The sequence below is a fragment of the Paralichthys olivaceus genome, chromosome 22 (genome assembly GCF_024713975.1).
Source record: "Paralichthys olivaceus isolate ysfri-2021 chromosome 22, ASM2471397v2, whole genome shotgun sequence".
NCBI lineage: Eukaryota > Metazoa > Chordata > Actinopteri > Pleuronectiformes > Paralichthyidae > Paralichthys > Paralichthys olivaceus.
In genome coordinates this window covers 14,872,316-14,892,955 of record NC_091114.1, presented here as the reverse complement: position 1 = coordinate 14,892,955, position 20,640 = coordinate 14,872,316, and the positions used below count along the sequence as shown (strand labels likewise).

Below are 20,640 nucleotides of genomic sequence, written 5' to 3'. Positions count from 1 at the left end.
AAGTAAATGTGCGGCAGTGAAAGTTCACACTTGTCTGTCGTTTGTCTCCAGGGAGTCCAGATTCCCAAAGGCTGGAGCGTGATGTACAGCATCCGGGACACCCATGACACTTCTGCGGTCTTTAAAGACGTGGATGCCTTCGACCCGGACCGCTTCAGCCAGGAGCGGGGAGAAGACAAAGAGGGGCGCTTCCACTACCTGCCCTTCGGTGGCGGCATCCGGTCCTGTCTGGGCAAGCAGCTCGCCACCCTCTTCCTCCGCATCCTCGCCATCGAGCTGGCCAGCACCAGCCGCTTTGAACTGGCCACCCGGCAGTTCCCCCGCGTGGTCACGGTACCCGTGGTCCACCCCGTTGACGGGCTGAAGGTCAAGTTCTATGGCTTGGACTCCAACCAGAACGAAATCATGGCCAAGTCAGAAGAGCTGCTGGGAGCAACAGTTTGAAGGGCGGAGAGTTGACGAGTGGGGGTGGGGGTGAGTGATCGAAGAAGTCTTGAGGGAGAAGTTTGAAGGAAGGAAAGAAGGAATTTCAGAGTTATATTTTCTTCTCCACCTTTTTTCTGCCAAGTTGGAGGTTCTTTTTTCAGACTAAAAGAAAAGCCAAGGTCTTTGTCTCTTGTTACAACTGAAGATGATGATGATTGGGACTTTCCTCTGAAAAAGGAAGAAGCTGCCAAAAAAAAGTTCTTAATTATGCTCTATTCTGTGTATTTTTTTAAATAAATATACAAACAAAGTGTATGTACAAAAAAAGCTATGTAATATAATTTGAAAGAGAATGTGGGTAGTGCACAAAGGGAGAAAGAGAAGTACGGCGGTGTAGGAGAAGATGGTTGCGGAAGGATGGCGAGATGGATGAAACAGGGTATAGGATGAAAGAAAATTATGTTTTAGCATTTTTGCTTGTGCTTAATCAAAGTCAATGAACCATTTCAGTTGTATCTTGCAGGGTAAAAGAAGGATGTGCAGACTGAAAGTTCAAGTTCAAGTCCAAATTGGTCAATTTTGGTCTGACTTCTTCGTGGTGCCACCAAGATTCAACTGGACTTCTGATTTGGAAAAGACGAGAGAGAAACGTAGGCGTTTTCTATCAAAGTCAAAATCAAACTGTCCGCTAGCTTACGGATGACATCAAAAGGGTCGTAGCACATTGGGTGACAGGTTGTAGACGCACAGCTTTTCAAATTGGGTCCAACGAGTAGTGCTAATTAGGATTCATCACTAATTTAGGCAGTGAGGGAAAGGGCTATGCTTAGAAATGTGAGGTAGAAATCCAGTTCTGAGGTAGAAGATATATACGTGGCTGAATAAGGTTAGAGGCAGAACACACAACATTCAATGCAAGGGGCAATTTTTTGTGTTTCTCTTTTTTCACTTGACGCAACAGTTGCCATTCCTCCACGAGAGTGAAATAAGCTTCTCAAATGAAATATTGGAAACATAAAGGGTGAGAACCGCAGAACTTTTATTTATGGGATCTTACTGCTTGAGTAAAAGAGGAGTGCGGTTAAGTTTGCAGTAAAGAGGAGAAGAGGGGAGTCTTCAGCTTGCACAAGTCTTTGAGATGTAAATCTCGGCTTTTTACGTTATCTAATACTTTACATTTTCAGGTTTCAAATTACAAACCCTAAAAATGGATGAATTACAAACTGCACTCATACGAAACTCAAAGAAACTGCAAACCCACATTTCCACTTCGGAAATTCTACCTTGAACTTGGGTTTTCTCGCTATCTCCAGTGAGAACCTTAAATCACTTCCCTTTCTGCTCTTCAGCCCAAAGGTTGCCCATCTGTGTTGACTCAAAATGTCGGCATATATATATATATATCTATATATATATATATATATATATAGCATATCCAAGTAACCTTGGTGGTGTGTGAACTCAGGTGCTGAGTAGACATAGTGGTGAATAATGAATAAACCTTTGTGATATTGTAACTCTGAATGACTGCACATAAAAAGACTATCCCTTCCTCACTGTTGTAGTTTCTGAGCTGGACCGATTACTTTTTGAAAAACCGCAAACTACTTAACCTTAACTTTGCTTCCTGTTCACACAAGCAAAAACATATCAGGGGTTTCCATTTCTTCCACTTGATGTATCAGCATCTTTCCAACAGTTCTGCATCTTCCCCCTCAAGGAGACAGTTTTGGTGCAAACAGAATAAACCGGCAGGAATTTCACCAATTGGCATCACACAAGATAAAAGCAACCGAATCCAGGTCAAACAGTAATAGGGTCCAGACCTGCTTTGTAAACTCTCTGAACCTGTGCTTTGATTTATAAAGTACACTTCTAAGATCCATTGAGGTTGTACTTTATCCTGTGGCGAATATACGATAAGAACTCTCGAGAATCTGCGCTAATTCCCGAGCTGGAGGAGGAGAGAAGACAGAGGGATGAGGTGGAGTTGGACGGGAGTTGACCCACATACATGCTGCTTGAGTGTTGCTTTGTCATTCTGTGTTTGTTTACTTGTGTGCTGTCGTTACTTTCCCCGTCTCATGGGGCAGTTCTGTGGAGAAGGTGACGTTCTGTCTTGCTGCTCCTCCAATCAACGCTAAGAATGCAAAACAAAATGAGTTCCGTGGTTTAAGCAACTTTATTATTAGCTGAAAGAGATTTATTGTTTGAGGTGATTGCACAATCAGGACTCTCGGCGCTTCACGTGCACCATTAACGGAGAGAGGACGTTTTTTTTTCCTTCTTGTTTCCCATGAATGGAAAACTACACCTGAACTCTGGGACTTGTTGGCGGAACTCATCAAACATTCTAGAATCCGCCGACAGAGTTCGAAAAAAAATCTACACGAGAGAGAGAGATGGACCAATGGGGTTTCAGGGGAGGGCAGGGCCAAGCTAAGAGGGCTTTTGCTATTGGACGATGTCGTCCAATAGCGTTCCAGATGGATTCTGCCTGTGCCAGACGTTGTTCACTCTTTCTACTACACCACTGATCTCTTCACGATAAAAATATGAAAATCGATTATTTTGCTGCTTTTCTTGTGTATATTTTCTAATTGAGAGTTCTAGATTGCAATAGTTTGTATCAATGAAATTGGCATTTCTTTCCCTTTATATACATATATATATATACACACACACATATATATATATATGTATGTAGTAGCTGATTAAAATATTTGCATTTTGTGAAAACAAAGAGAGCATTTATAGGTTATAGTGTATATTAATTTGTACAAGATTCCTTTCTTTAGCAAGCCACGGGGAAAATCAGCTATTTACGTCTACTAATCTAACCTATTAATGTTATTGTATGATTAATATTGTTGTTATAAGATATTTGAAATGCTATTTTTTATTCTATTAAAGATTTAGAGTTTTTAGCCTAAATAAGAAGTTCTTTGGTAAATATTGGATGTATTTAGAATGTTATGTATTTCAGTTATATTGTAAACAGTGTTTAAAATGTTAATATTGTTGATTTGATTACTGTAATAATTATTATTTGTTTGGTTATTCAGACTCATTATCGCTGCATTTTATTTGATATTAATTATGGAAAACAGAAAGCACTTGCGAGGTATGTCTATTTTTTAAGTGCCATGCGACTACACTACCCCTCCCCCTCACCTGAACCTGTCTTATGTCCTTCTGTACAGAAAATGTGTATTTCTTTTTACAGGAAAACAAAAGTTCATTTAGTTTAAATATGAATGTCTCGTTCTACTTTCTTCCTTTCCTTTTTTTGTTACTGTGGTTGTTAAATGTACTCCTGTAATAAACTATAAAGTGAAAAGATATCGGAACGGTCGAGTCTTCTTCGTCTAGCGAGAAAGAACACGAGTAAGAGAGAAGAGTTAGTAAAGCGAAGGAGGAGGCCGACATTTCCTCAACGTTCTGGAAGCGGCGGATCCAGACAACCAAGATGCTTCCAGAATCACTAAAGCATGAATAAATATTAAAGGGATGAACACAACTTTTTATTAAAACAACTGCACAAATGAAAATATAAGTGCAGATCAAACGGATGACAGATCGTCTGCTAACAAGCCGAGTACTGAAAGCACTAACGTGTAAATCAGGACGGTCAGAAACTTGTGGATGGGGAACAAGTGAGACCAGATGCCTGCTGTCCGTTTAAATAACCTGTTAATGGCACAAAGACGCACCCTCCCTTCAACAGTATACTTTCATAATGCAGCGTCCCGTTGAGTTGATTTTTATCTCTGTCATCGGAGCGCTCAACCGCAGTTTTATGACTACTGCACATCAGAGGAGAAAGTCGTGAGAAAACAAAAGTTTGTTTAAGAAAGAACAGTCTGGTTTAATAAAAAAAGAGAAAACCGACGGTCGAAGGCTGAAGCACATCTCAGCGAAAACAGGACGAACTCAAAGCGTTCGTCTCACAGAAGGTTTGTAATCTGCTAAATCCAGAAATACACAGAACGACAATGTTTTTGAATCCTCGATGTCCAGAGTTTTCTTAGTCATTCTTCTAATATCTGCACACGGCAGCTGCAGTACGATGCAGTTAAAGCTAACGCAGCTGAAATGCTGCGTTCGGGTGAAGAACTGTTGCCATGTTTGGATATGAGTGTTTCTGGGGCCTGTACTGTGAGCGTGCGCGTCATAAAGGGGGCGTGTTCAGCAGTGCAAACCCGTGCAGCGTATTTCAAAGAGGAAGAGTGCAAGCTGATTCTGAGAAGACAGTAAAAAAAAAAATATTTAAATTCATATGGTGGAAATGATGACGTCAGAAGACGACGCTACATGTGGTGTAGTAATGTATTAACTTCTGCAGCCGACAATAGAGACATCATGCTCATGTTATTTTGTTAAGTGGGGGTTAGTTGTCCCAGCAGAGTCCTCGTTGTTGTAGTTATGATTAAACCACACTTAAGGACTTCCTAAAATTAAACCATATACGATTTGTTGTAAATGTTCAATAAAGTGAGCCGAACAATGGGGCTAAGGTTCGTCATGTGTGGTTCAGGCTCTGGGAGCGCTGACTGACCGATGCCTCGATGGCTGCGTATCTGTTTTTATTTCCCTGCCAGCAGATCACTGCGGTTTGTGAACTTCAAGAGGAAACAGGCTGTGATGTTCGCTGGGAGTTTTACTTTGGCTTGATGGAAGACAGAGACAGAGAGACAGAGAGACAGAGAGAAAGAAAGAAAGAAAGAAAGCTATTACAATCAGCACGGAAGTGAAAAAATAAAACAACACACATTTCAGAAGATGTGCTCACACACACACACACACACACACACAGAGATACAGGGAAAAGAAATACACATGCATGTGAGGAATTTTGGAAATAAATGATAACATAGACACATGTTCACAAACAACATGAATATAATATAAGGCGGGGAGAACAATTGGCTTTACTATTTGAACACACACACACACACACACACAGACACACACACACACACACACTTGTGGGAAGAACAAGGAGTTCAGTTGTGTTTGTTTGTAGTTTTTCGCCAGGAGAGAATTTTTGCTGCAGTAAATACTCCAAGATGAACAACTTCAACAAAACCAAGTGAGTGTGTGTGTGTGTGTGTGTGTGTGTGTGTGTGTGCGAGTGTGTGTGTGTGTGTGTGTGTACATGCTTTGATGGTTTTCATGAATGGAGGGAGGTTCTGTGATCTGCATTGACTGACCTCTGTTTAACATTTTAACAGTTTCAATACAAACATTCTCCATTTTCATGTTGTGTTGTCGTGAGAGAACAAATGTGCGACATGTGCAGTTACTGTTGTTATATAAGCAGAAAACTCACTGGACAACATGCAGCACTGAGTCTCTCACCAACTACACAGCCTGAGTCTCGCTGTAGGAGCCTCATCCAACTAGATTTCAAGCTGGATTAATATCGAGATGAAAATGCAGGAAACTAGAGCCAATCGGAGCCGACCAGACGTTAGAGTCTGACGGTTTCTCCTGGGGAAAACTGCTGTCGTGTCAGATGAACTCACAACGACTGCAAGACTCCTGATCACACGACAGCAGGTCCTGCCGCGTGAACTTTGAGCGTCCTGCAGACAGAGCTGGTCATTTCTCTTCAAGGGTTCTATCATCAGGAAAATGCTTACGGATCATTTGTGTCTTTGAGTGAGACACCAGTGCCCTAATTTCGGTTCCACCTCCTGTGCATGAAACACAAATGAATCCTGGGACTGGAGGAGGGTGTGAGAGTCCTCTCAGCTGTGACTCTCGTCTGTCCAGAAGGATTATAGCCTCAGTTATTATCCGCAGAGCCGAATGCAGGAGCACACGGTCAAACACTAAGCTGCAGGTATGAGGGATCACGGGAATAAGGAGAACGGGCAATTACAGATGAGTACGTGGAGCTGAGCTGAGCTGAGGGAGCAGGAGTGTGACGGTCCATCTCGAGACGGGATGATGGGCCGAGGATTAAAAGAGAGGAAATCAGAGGAGGAGAAACTGAGTGATGATCACAACAGAGCTCCTGCAGAACTCCAGGACTTTAGTTCGGATCCACTAGAAATGTATAAAACTCCATAAAGAGCTTTAACCTCAAGAGGTCAAGGTACCAGAGGATGAATTTACACCACATTCCAAAACCCTGGACTTTTCTTCTAGTGCCACTCGAGAGTTTCAAGGTTTCACTCTGAATATCTCAGAATCTTCTTCATGGATAGACACAAAACTTTGTGCAGAGATGCATCGTTCCTAATGACTGAGTCAGAGTGTGACGAGGCCGAAAGGAAAGGGAAAGGTCACTTCGTTTCCAGTTTGTTACCAAAGGTCTGTGAACGTCGAGGGGTTGTTGACAGGGTTTCCTGTGGTTCCCAGCAAGAAAAAAAAAAAAAAAATTCAATATCGAGGGAGAACATAACAACAGCTGTTTAACATCTGCATGAAAGTCTCTAGGTTCACAGAGACGTATTTTAATTTGTGCCGCTCACAGGGTTTATGATCTGATACCTGGGAGGTTAGTACAAATGTTAGCATGGAAAGCCAAGATGGGGTTACGATTAGAATCAGCGTGTTGGTGTTATGAGCATTTCAGCCTGCTAATGCACCACTGTGTCAAAGCCAGTCTTAGTCTTATTGGATATAAAACGAAAAGGAACTCTCCATCAGAGTTTTTATTGATGTTTATTAATTTTGTAGATGCCATTTCGTTTTGAAAGTTCATGGGACATCTCAGATTCAACGAGAACTTTGCGCAGGACAGAACTAGACTGAAGTTCACCGAGGTCTAAGCAGTTTCGTTTATTTACGTGGTCCTGCGACAAAACGCTGTTGATGCTCAGATCTGTGGGAAAATTCTAACAGTTTCACTTTGTTTTAAGTCTGAGAGCAAACTGCTGTTTACCACCAGAAAACATGAGTCATTTTAACATCAGCAAGAAAGTGAGGCTGCAGCCGGAAGCAGCAGAAGCTTTTGGCACCGAGCTTCTGACGGCCGGGGGGAAATGCCAATCTCACATGAGGCGTTTCCTCAAAGAAGAAGTGGGAGATTCAGCGCTGTGCTACACACCGAGCGTCTCTCAAAGGGCACGTCTCCAGTTGTTCATGCACTGAATCTGTTTATTTCATCGTCAGTGTATGACTTCGCCTGGAGGCATGTTCTTGCACAAGTGTCAGTATTTCCAGCTCGGCAGAGACGTGTGCTGGTAAATTGCCACGTGTTCTGTTATGTTCAAAGTGGGTGATTTTTGTCGTTGCAGGAGCGTGGGCTTTTTCCTGCATGACGGCCTGTCAAACATGTGTGAACTAGTCCCGCTTTGTCATTTCTCTTGAAAGCCATCTGCCGTGAGCCAACATCTCCGACTGGCAACACGCATCTGCACATCCTGCTGCAGATTGTAGACAAGAGAGATCCAAAGAAAACATTTATTATCATCCAGATGCTGGTATTTCATGATGCTATTTAAAGAACAACGTTTTTACCAACACGAGCGACACTGGAAATGAGAGGAGGTGGAAGTTTGACGTGTTTGTCTCATCCAAAAACAGATGTTCCAAAAGATTTCAAGTCAAGGACTTTCAAACTGAATCATAATATATTTAGCTCCAGAAATTCCCATTTGAGAAGGAGGCACCCGACAAACGTCCATCCACCCGTCCACCCATCACTATTCAGTCTGTGCACAGCCAGACACAGTTTGAAATGCATTTAGGTCAACAACAGGTCAAGAAGCTGCTTCCAAAGAAAACACTGAATTTGAAAATGAAACGTTCATTCTTCTCTCATGATTTAAGTGGTTGTCAACATCTGCTGAAGTTTGCAATAAATAAAGTTTCTTTCATTTTCATTTGACTCTGGTCTCACACACACACACACACACACACACTAGTCTCTGTTACAAATCTTTTTTTTTTTTTTTTTAATCCATTTACAGCAGAGACGAAAAAGAAAGTGAGAGAAAAAGGTGTGACTTTCTGAGAAATAAGAGAAAGACAAAGAGGGAAGAAGCTGCTGGGTAACATGATCGAGTGGAAAAGAGAGAGAGAGAGAGAAAGAAGCGAAAACGAAGAGTGAAAGAATGAGTGAGAACAAGACAAAAGTGATGATGGGAAGAGAAAGTCAAGGATCAATTCAGGGGATTACCGCAAGTGTCTGTTTGGTGTGTGTGTGTGTGTGTGTGTGTGTGTGTGTGTGTGTGTGTGTGTGTGTGTGTGTGAGAGTGTGTGTGTGTGTGTGTGTGTGTGTGTGTGTGTGTGTGTGTGTGCGTCTCTAGATTTAATCTTTACCCTCAACATCGTCACATATCGAAGTTTTAACCCTCAAACGGCGCTTTGAGATAAAATCTATTTAAAGAACATAAGACACAATATCAGGGACCCCAGAGAAGCTGATGATGAATTATTGATGACATGGTGAATGACGACACTATCAGGTTCTGACATTATTCTACTGATCACGTGTCCATACTCCTTTGGGTCATGTACTTATATGAAGATAATGAAGTATTATTTCAATCTTCTCTCCCCATGTGACACTTCTCCTGCCAAAAACACATAAAGATATTCATTCAAATGTGTTTAATGCTGGATGAATCCACTTAAAAAATAAATATTGTAAAGGTTAAAGGAGAAAATCTGTTTGAGAGTAATACAAATAACTCCAACAAAGTACAGATACATGAATGATGCACTAAAGCGCAGTAACAAAGTACATGTACTTGAGGGGTAGAAAGAACGTGATCCTTTAAAAGACTCATGACAAAGAGGTTTGATGCTGATGGTATCGATGACCCTGAGAAAACATGATCTTCATCTTAATGTTTTTTTCACGTACTCTTACTGTAAGTCCAAATCATTAGAGGGGGGAGGGGTCAAATCAATACCCCGCAATATGTGACTGATAAAGAGAAACCTGAGCCGCGGTGATCAATGACAGTGATCGACGGATATTTGTACATCAGCTGCAAATCAACAGGACGTTTAAATTCAACTTTTATGGATTTTCTCGCTCGTCTCTTTTCCGCAAAAAGAAAAAAAACGAGGCAGTGAGGGGACCGGTGGTTAAACTGTGGATTTAAGAAGGAGAGAAGGAACCAGGAAGTGAGGAGAATAGACGAGAGGGAACGAGATGACGGAGGACGGAGAATGAGAACAAGGTGAAAGGGGGAGAACGGGGGGGGGAGAAAGAGGTAATTTATTTAGAATTGTTTATTTGATCTTAAAATGGTTAAATATGAATATTCAGAGCTGTAGACCGTGCCGCTATAATCTCTCTGTGTTTTCCTCCACGGAGCCCTGACACTGGGAGAAACACAGGTGGCCTTTTGGCTCGGGACGAGGGTTCAAATGTTCATTCTGTGTTTCAGGTTTTAATCAGACTCAGGCTGCAGCGTTCTTCAAATCACAAACACATTTTAACTATTAAACCAGAGCAGAAAACAGCCGTGCATCATGTAGCAGAGCATTTTACTGAGATCCATGTTTTCTGCAGTCCCATCCATCTCTGACATTTCAGGAGGTTTTTTCTGCTGCGACACCACCCGAGCTCGACTGATTTATTGATTTGATCTTTCCTTCTCAGACGTATCAGTATCACGATTATGTTGCGTAGATAAACGGGACAACAGTTCTTAATTTCAGATGATAATGCACAAAAGAAAACTTAAATAACATATATTCTGTTGGCAGGTCTCCAAAAATCCGTTAAACGAGCCCTTTAAAGAAAGTGGGTTCTTCCCTGACCTACATCCTCCCACTATGTTCTGTGAAAGAGAAGATTTCCGTGTAGAGGAAGACGAAAGAGGAATTGGAACAAAAACATCTATTGATCTAAAGTGACTTAGACAAGGAAACAGAGGTGAGAAACAGCAGAGGTGAAATGATGGATGAGAGAGGAGAGGGAAGAAATTAAAAAAGAAAGGAAGAAGAGGAGAATGGGTCTAAAGGTGAGGAGGCAAAAGAAGCACAAAAAACAAGGAGAAGAAGATAAGAAGAAGAAAAGGAGGAGAAGAAATAGACGGAGGTGTGTATCAGATTAGTTTCTTAGTCTTGTCTGCTAAGCTCCACTATCAACATCTACACACACACACACACAGTATTTTGACTACACTTGCCCTCCAGTTCTTGGGCTCTTATCTGCTCTTATGAAGGAACAATGGCTTCTTTCAGCCGCCTGCCCTCCCTCTCCGTCCAAACTCCCTCTTCCACTCTCCTTCTCCCCTCGTCTTCCTCAGCCTCTCTCCATCATCGGAATGCAGATTTCCGACCACAGGGTTTGAAGTCGGGCTGGAGGGGAGCTAATTATTATGGAAAAGAGAACAAGACACAGAGGGAGGGAGGGAGGGAAAAGAGATAGAGAGTCGGGGGAGAAAGAGACGAGGAGAGGAGCAGCGCTGTTGTTCATTAGCACAAGAAAAAAAAACAAAAAAAAAAGAGACAAACACACAGAAGAAGTGAGGAGTTCATATCCCACTCTTTCTGTCCTCACCAGGGCTGGTGAGCAGCTGGGGCTTATCCCAGCATGCACCGGGGGTAAAGGTAGCAACACAAGGAGCTGCGTCTCAATTCAGCTGCCGCATCCTTCGGAGGACCCCGGCCCGCATCGGCAGCGTGGACCGCACAACCAAAACGAGGCGGTCTAAAATTGCATCACCAGCTTGTCCACCATCAACTAGCACCTAACTGCTGCACACACTGCAGGAAGCTAAGAGAGCACTGAACAATAGAAGAAGAAGCAGAATCGGCTTCCAGGATTGCTGCAGGCCTCTGGAGCGTGTTGGTTGATCTGGACTCTCGGTGTTATACGTTCTTCTTCAGGACATTTTCCTCATGTTTCCCTAAATCTGTCTCATATAGGGAAAAATCAGTGTCCAAAAAGTACACAATTTCTATTTCCACCCTTATTGAAGGCTTAAAACTACTTTGGGTAAAGTTCTAAAAACATTGTGGTCACGGTTGAAGGAACAAAATGTTGGCTGAAGGTATGAAAAGGAATCTGCAAAATGTAATTGGTTTATGTTTCCTAATCTTTTGTACAAATGTACAAAGTAGTGTGGTCAAAATTATCAATTAAGTTAGACAAACTGTCCTAACACCACAGGTGTAGTTGTTTTCGGAGTGAGTATGTTTGAGGCCGAGACAGTTTCCTGGGCCGTGCAGCCAATAATCATGGACGACCGGAGAAAAGTATGGTTGTTTTAAAGTTTTTACCAAACTAGTGCCACCACGCTTTCCTGGGATGAACATGTGTTTGGATCAGGAGCGTTTCAAGGTACTTTCGGGACCACCAGGAAGAAGAGACCTTGTTAGAGGTTCTCTGAATATGGTGTTGCGATCATAGAATTGAGGGAGTTTTCACAAAATGGTTTTCTACTATGTAAGCCGTTCTCGGGGGCCCTGTCTCAGGTTAGGGCCCCAGGAATAGACCACTCGAAAGAGACGGAGAAGGTGAGATGATGGCTAGTCCTCAGGATGGAAACTTTTTATCAATAAACTATATTGTGCAAGAAATACTGGATGAAAAAAAACTGAAAAATCGAATCGACTGTTGCCACATTGGTTGCTGATCCAACAAACGGTTTCAATGAGGCAGAAACAAGAGAAAATATTCTCAACATTAACTTGAAACAAACCAACTCCCGACCACACAAATGTGAGTTCGCCATGTGCTGACATTTGACAAGTTCATTTACAAAACCGTTTGTTTCCCACACAGTGCTAATATCCGGGCCGCCCGCCCAGGTAAATTAACAGGGGCCAAGTACATTTTCTCTTTGGTGCATGAAGCCGACGATTCCACTCGGTGCAGATTTCAAACAGTCGAGATCTTGACGCTGCCAAGTGCTGAAAGCTTTTCATTGAGCTACATGTTCATAATTTCTGTCACTGTGTCCGTGCTGCCCGGGTCGTCTGCGCCAAAACAAACTCAATGGAAAGGCAGTTTGAACTGTTGCCTCGGTAATGAGAAGGAAGTAGTTAGCTAATGTTGTTACAATGCCATTAGCTTGTGCAGCGCTGCCACAGTAGTGAAGTGATGGCTTTCATTCTGGTGAGTTTGACAATCTGTCGTGGAGACGGAAAAAAATGGTTTCCTGGATGAGAAGACTGATGCCACCCTGGTGTCTGAACAGTAAATATGGAGGTACAGCTAGCAGCTGTTTAGCTTAAGTTAGCATAAAGACAAAAGAAGCAGGGCTAGCTCTGCCCAAAGCTAACAAAATCCAGCTATTAGCATCTCTAAAGTTCACTGATTAACTCATGATAGCATATTTGTATAATCTGTTTGATGGGAAGTTGTCCAGAAAGTGGAGCCGATGTGGAAGTGCCTGAAACCTGTATTGTCTAAAATGTCCAGCAGAGGTCGGATTCCACTTGTTTCTATAAAAGTCTATTAGAAAATAACTCAACTTCTCACTTTATAACGTCAGTAAACATTTTCCCTGTGGAGTTTATGTCTCAATCTCTGGTTTCAAGTCTTCTTCAATACAGATGATGATTCATTTTGTGAATTATGATCATTTATTCGACCTGCAACAGTTTGATTGACAGCAAGTATCGTCCAATGGGTGCAGGTGGCAGCTGCAGATGGGCGTGCAGTGTCCACCCCCCCCCTCCTCCTCCAAATATGGTTACTACTGGTTTTAAAAAACAAGATGGCGCCGAACAAAAAGTCAAACTGGAGGCTTCAAAAACCTGCAGCTCAAAACAAATGGGTGACGTGACATGAAATATGTGGACGTGTTCTAAAAATTGAATTTAACGATTAACCAAATATTTTTTTTTATCATTAGCTCATCTGTGAGATTATCTGTGAGATAACGTGATTGGTCAACACACGAACGTTCGCTCGAGAGACTTTTCCCTCCAATATATCCAGCCAATGTCATGAACGCTGTCCAGGGTGCTGAATCTGAGGTTGCCCCCGGGCGTTTCTGGACGTGTGAGGAAAGTTTCTGAGCTTCAGAGGATTTAAACCTTTTCATGTAACAAGAAGAATAAAAATGATCAAGCTGAATATGAGCAGAATACTTCTCCTTTACAAAATGGGGAAAAACAGAAGAAGCTGCATCTTTTCAAAATGAGCTTCAGTGAATCTCATGGACCCCCTGTTCGTCTCTCGACGTGTTGTGGAAAAGCAGTGGGGTAAAACATCATAGCTGTCATATTTTTGGCCCCGGGCGGCGGAGCGGGCACGTAGGCGCACTCCAGTGTAGCAGCTGGGATGTTGGTTTGAGTCCCAGACCTCTGCTCAAATTCATGTGATGCCACAAATGACTGGAGGGGGCTTAAGATGCTGGAAAACTGGCGAGCCGCATTTATATATATGTAAATATGTGGAAACTAAGAGTAACACACGTTGATACACAGAAAAACTGTTTTTTTAAAGTCATGCAAGGGTACACAAATACACACATATGCCATATGTGTGTATTTATACCTCTATCTGCAGGACAACCACTTTGCATGAAAGGGTGAGCGAGATGAAGGAAAAGGGTCACACAGAGAAAGAGAGTGAGATCAGAGAGCGAGGGAAAAAAAACAATAGATCGACCAAAACAACTAGAAAGTGTCAAAAAGAGAGGAAAACAACTGAGCGGAGGGAGGTGGAGAAAAGAAACCAGTGAAAGAGAGAGAGAGAGAATACACAGGGGGGTAAAGATGCTGAAAAATAAAGGATATTAAATATAGTAGATATCATGTCAAAGAGGGAGTTAAAGAAAGAAAGTGATGAAGAGAGAGATGGAGAGGGAAAGATTTAAAAGAAGGGAGATACAGTGACAGAAAATAGATTAGGGAAGAGAGAGAGAGGGAGAAATAAAGACATAAAAAATGAAAGAGACAAAGAAAGAAAGAGATCAAGCGACAGATTAAGAGAGAAAGAGCGAAGGAGAAAGAAAGACAGAATAAAAAAGACAGGAGAAAAGAAAGAAAGACTATTTTAGTTTGTGCTGTTGCAAACACACCGACGTGACCAAAAACCACACACACACACACACACACACACACACACACACACACACACACACACACACACACACACACACCCTCCCATTGAGCTCTGAGGGGGAGATATTTGCGGGGAGCGCCTGGTTTGAAAACAATGTACGTTCCAGATCGTTCCCTTGTCCCTTCACTGAGACAAACAACACTGTGGTCCCTTCCCCTGAGACTGGTGTGTCTCTTAGTGTGTGTGTCTCTGTGTGTGTGTGTGTGTGTGTTGTCGCAAAGTTTTCCACAATAATCAAAGATGCAATCAAAGATGGAATGAGAAGCAAAGACAGACCGAGAGAGAAAAGACATTAAATCCCTTCAGTTGTCCTTGAACTCTGATGTTTCACATGGAGCTTTTCATGGCAGATCAGTGTCGCTGCCCTCTCACTGCAGCAGAAGTGATATTTTTGGTTGTACCTCCGACCCTAACTCCACAAAACAACCTTAAAGAGACGACAAACTCTATTTCAGCCGGTAACCATTGAATTTACATCTTTATGGGATGATTCAGCTTTTTCGCAGCTCATATATGTTCGTCTTTCATAGCAAGGTGGGAAAATAACTAAATGTCAGGTAGGTGCGACTTCCTTGCTCGAACTGTCAAACCTTCAGCGTCAAACTTCGCCATTTTCACAGTTTGTCCCGGTGAGAAAGGTTTGAGAACAAACAAGATCTCGATATCTGATTCAAACTGTTGTTTCAGCGAGTGTGATTTAACTGAATCACTGGTCGCTGGTAACATCGCAGTGCCACGACTTCAGGCTGAATCTGTTTGTAGTTTGTCGACGGGGGAAGAATTTGTTCTGGGATACTTTTGCATTTCATGCCAATAAGGCGCAGGGGAAATGAAAGTGAATTCAATGACGACAATGGAGAAAACGAACGTGTCAACAAGGTCATGACCTGAGAGTTGGAGTCTGTGAGCCTGACGCAGCAAGTTTCCAATATATGCTAATTATTACAAGATGGGAGAAGAGATGGGGTGGGGGGGGTGGGGGCTTCAGTGGTAGGAGGTTTGTGTGTGTGAGACACAGGGAAAGTGTGTGAAATGTTCAAGAGGGTTGATGACAGATTCGTAAGAACAGAGGCGTGTTTAATAAACCAGAAGAGACAAGAGAGAAAGATAAACAGTTACAGGGGATTCACAGTGTGGGGTTCACGTTGTAGTTTCAATGTTTGACTAATATTTCTTCAAATAATCTTAAGACTTAATATCTACAAGCACATTAATAACTTCTTGTGTCTTTTAAAGTCACTTTACAACCAAATTAAATGCAGAAGAGATGACGGGCGGACTTTCTGACCGGCCCCAACAATACTTGTACTTTAGTGAACTTTCTGGACGAGTTCACTTCGGAAAAGAGTTGCTGAAAATGTGATAAATACATACTGGAGCTAAGAAATGACGAGCTCGAGCCCCCTCGGGGCGGCGCAGACGGGCGGCCAGGCGACATTAAGCACAGTGGCTCAAAAGTGCTAAAGATGGAAGCCCGTGACGCAAATAAGAAATGCGTTGACTCGACCGTCATATTCCAGTTGGGCTGAAACACGGGACACAGCTGAAGTATTTATCCGCGAAGATCTTAACGAAGCAGTGAAACGAGAGAGAAACAGGCGGATGAAGAAACGGGTAACACAAGGACACGATCAGCAAGAGGATGGATGATGATAATGATGATGAAAGCTGACTGGCCAATGGGAATGTTGACGCCACCGGCCTCTTTCTCATTATGTTTTTTTTGTTTTTTTTTTTCTCAATGGAAACAGTATGCTGTTATTTAGACAGTGGAGCTTGTATCGGTGTGTGTTTGTGTGTCTTTTCACAGGGATACTAACAGGGTTTAGCTGCGCCATTTGACCATTAAGCTAATTATCCTCTGTCTCCACACTCACAACAAGACACGCACACACCAACCAACCTCCAATCAGCATCCAGATATCCGATCTCCTCCACCTGGCGGCTTCCAGCTCCTTGTCCGGAAAACCGACCCTCACACACACACACAGACACACACACAGGGGCAGAGACGTTCCCAGCTATTTTCCTAGACTGGCATTATGAGCCTTGCTCCCAATTATCCTAACTACCCCAAAAAACGCACACGAGAAACAAGCGTCAACACACACGCAAATATACACGAACACACAAAGCACGAACAGAAATGCCGTAGTGCACACACAGCTGGAAGCGACTCTCAGGTCAGGTTTAAACTTGGGTGGACATTTCAGTTTGTGCCCAAAAGCAAATTAAGGCAACTGATACAATTAAAATGTCAACAAAGATTCACAATGGAGCCTTTCATATCTTTCATATATCACAAAGAGAGAGAGAGAGATGGAAGGAAGAGTGAGAAAGACGACAAAAAAGAGGAAAGAAGTAGAGAAAACTAACACGTAAAGAACAGACTGTATGTAAAGATGGACGACACTACAGGTCACCAGGACTGAAGCCAAAACATCATGATTGCCCCCTGGTGGCTGGTTAAACGCCACCTCCTCTATGTTTGCCAAAGGGACCCGACAAAAAAAAATCAAAGTACATGTCAGATACATTTTTCTCCAATGTCATTCTATGTAGTTTTTAAATCAAACTGATTTCCGATAAGATAATGATATAAAAAGGAGATGTGACGTCATGATTGACAGCTGAGACTGACTCGTGACTCATAAATAAAACTAAGTAAGAGGACAACAACTCCAACCTGGAGTACGAAGAGTTTACGGCACAAACATCCGAAGCAGGAAAACAGGTTGTTTATAGAAATCTGATAAATACACTATGTTATTAATTCAAACTTTGGTCACGTTTAATATGAGCATCGGACAATGTATAGTTTTATATTTGGCACAAATTAAGGAAAAGAATTGTAAGTTTCCTCTATGAGAAAAACAATTAAGGGGTAAAAAGGGAAGGAAAAATTAAGTAGGGAGAAAGAGAATATGAATCAAACAAAACACATGGAAATGTGATTAAAAAGACTTTGATCCAACCACTTCAATTAATATTCGATGCTTCCAATTAGAAAAACCTATTCATTCAACAAAAAGTCCTGACTGATTAATAAATGTTTTTTTCTGTTTGATTTATGTGGGAAAAAATGTTCTTCTAATCAAAGGCAAACATCTTGAAACGAGTAAGACGGTCGCTGCGATTCCCAAACAAACAGTGCGCCTGGTGATGAAGAGTCCTCACAGGGATTCACACACTGGACATCTCACTCAGCTGTTCGCAGAACGAGGAAGAAATAAAAGAGAGAGAGAGAAATCCTCTTGTGGTCGTCGCATCATCAACCCCAACAAACGCTCCACTGCAAAGGCAAATCAAATGCGGCTTTGGAAACGTCTGAAAGCTTCGTAAAATATGTCGACTCATTCTGATGTTCGGATGACAGCGGGACTTCTCGCCAGGCTGCCTTTGCGAAGGATTCCTTATATCCTGAGGGAGGCTTTTATTTTGAAATAGCTCACAAAGCCTTATTCGTTTGTGTCAAGCAGGTGACGGAAACAGCAGAGAAATATATACGGTGGAAGGGAGTGAGACATGTTTATCCTCACACACTAACACATAAACATGCACTCACACACACAAACTATGCACACATGGGTTCAGAGGGAGTGAAGAAGCTCTGTGGTGAGCAGCTTTTTAGCCAAACTAGATAAATTGATTTGGAGAAACAATGGATTCACTGTGCTCCATGTACACACCCCTTGTGCGTACATGCATGCGTGTGTCACAGATGTGAAGATCCAACTCTTTCCTCCGAATCTGACCCAGTTTCATCAGAGAATCAGAAGCTTATCACGTTCGACACGATTTAAAAAAAATCACGTTCAACGCTCAACTCAACTGGATCCAAGTTCGACACATGACGCAAAGTCCTTCCTGCACCAAACCCCCAGGTTCGTCACAAACCGGTTACAACGTGATGCATTGAAAACAGGAGCAGACAATCGGAAACTAAAAGCTGCAGAACCCCAGAGAAACGAGCCGAGTCCTGCGGAGGCCAGGGTCCGTCCTCTGTTCGATCACGCCACCACTGACTCATCAGCGGCGACCAATTAAGAGCATAAAGGGAAAGGCGTTGTGTTGACTTCACAGACTCGAGCTCTACAGATACCACTCCTCCTCTGCCTCCTTCCCTCCATCTCTTCATCTTTCATCCAGATGCCATGTTGTTGATGAATTCAATCAAAAGCCCATTTGTCACCGTGTGGAAAACACACACCAGGACCGGGAGCATCCTGTGCCCTGACACATCGCAGGAACGATCTGTGCCTACGTGGGCGTCCTGAGAAAACCTTTTGTCACGCACGTAAAAAGGTCGAGCTTCTACTGGGGAGTAAATACGGCTGTTCCTGTTGTATTTGTGATATATAACACACTTTCCGTCCCTGCCTCTGGTGACTTGGATTCCCTGCCTGCCTCAGAAGGACAGCCAAAGGTTACCAGATGCTAAATAACACAATGCAAAGTTATATAACACTTTACCAGATATGATTCGGTGCATATTTACATCATGCAAATGTGTGTTGTAACCCCGTGACGTCCTGAGACTGATTAATATCATCTTGTTTCAGCTCATTGTTTAGTGTAAAATGTCCAAAACTCTTTGGGGGAGTTCGGTTCAATCCATCCAGACAAGCGACTGATCCAGTTTTTAAATTTTAAAACCCAACAAGTTTGGTTTCTTGAGCCATGAGTTCCCTCAAGTGATCTGACTTGAGGTTTGCGTTAAAATTCCTCCCAGTCCCACAATTAGTGGATTCTGTTGCCAGGGGACACGTGGCCGCAGTACGAACACAGAAACTGAGCTTAAAGAATCATCACAATTTAATTCGAGCAAACGTTTTGTAGACAGTTTTTCAAACGCAATTTTCAACCGTGACATTGGCGACAAAGAAAAAAATAAATAAAAAGAGGAATTTCGCGGTCCTTCAAAAGTGAAGGCACAGCATCTCAATTTCCCCCTTGTGACTAAACCACGCCTCCTCCATGTTAGAAGATTGGACATGGACCAAACTAAAAAGTGGACGTTAAATAAATGTTTCTCAAAGATGGTTTCTGTCATTTTAGGTAGTTCTCATCACACTGATGTTCGTTTTTAATTACTTACAAGATGACATGTGGTGAAACGTGATGATTGACAGCTGAGACTGACTCGTCATTGGCCGAGGGAGCGAGTATGGGCGGGATCTCGATGCCACGGCTCCACATGCCGGACGTTACGTTTGAGCAAAAAGATTTTGGAGAACGAGGATGAGATCGGAAGGAGGGAGAGAAGACAGAGGGAAGATAGTGAAAGATCCAGGTGTTTTTAATTACAGCTGCTGAGAAAACAGCATCGAAAAGGAAAATGAAAGAAAGAGGATAACATTTTTAAAAAACGTTCAGTCTCTTGCAGAGATTTTCTGGTTTTGTATTTTTCAAATTATCATTCTGTGGTCTGTATGTGGGTGTATGTCCACATGTGACTGTTTAAATGTGAGTGTACGTATTCTGCATATCTCAGTCTGTGTTTAAGTGACAAAAGGGCACGTGTGTGTGTGTGTGTGTGTGTGTGTGTGTGTGTGTGCGTGTGTGTGTGTGTGTGTGTGTGTGTGTGTAGCCGAGTTGAGCACTATGTGTGAACACATCTGTGCCATTGTGTAAGTGCTTAAGTGTGTTCTGAGGCTTATGGCTGTCTTCGTGTGTGCGTGTGTGTCTGTATGTATGTATGTGTGTGTGTGTGTGTGTGTGTGTGTGTGTCTGTGTGTAAATGTGTCTGTGTGGTGAAGATGGATTAGTGTTGTTGACTATGTGCTATAAGTCTCAGGGCTGTGTTAAGAGATGTTTTATCACAGTGACACTCAACCACGACATTTAGCGGAGAAAAAACATTTCCCATCAACACACACAGACACACACACACACACACAGACACACACAATGAATGCCAGGTCCTTCAAATTCAAACAAAACAACTTTTTAAGAGTAAATCTTAAAATGTAATAATTATTCCTTCGAGGAAATGTTTGTCTTTCAACATCCATGAACAAAATACCAGAACTACAGTGTTAACACGTAATATATAGTACTACATATACAAGTACATATATCACATGAACACACACACACACACACACACACAAAGAGGCAGATTCACTTTTTTATCACGGTTGTTTCAATGCTGCTTCCAGCACCAACTCAGTTTTCCTCAGCTCTTTCAAAAGGCAACACCGGACTCAGCCGACTGA

General features: G+C 42.4%; 1 protein-coding gene across 1 annotated transcript in view; it reads left to right on the top strand.

Moving 5' to 3' along the window:
* The window catches only part of cyp26b1 (cytochrome P450, family 26, subfamily b, polypeptide 1), a 32,111-nt gene extending 28,341 nt beyond the window's left edge, over positions 1-3,770 (top strand). The window contains exon 7 of the mRNA XM_020095805.2: positions 52-3,770. Coding sequence (XP_019951364.1) covers positions 52-444 — 393 coding nt within the window. The 3' untranslated portion in view covers positions 445-3,770. The remainder of the gene's footprint in view (positions 1-51) is intronic.
* The last annotated feature ends 16,870 nt before the right edge of the window (positions 3,771-20,640 follow it).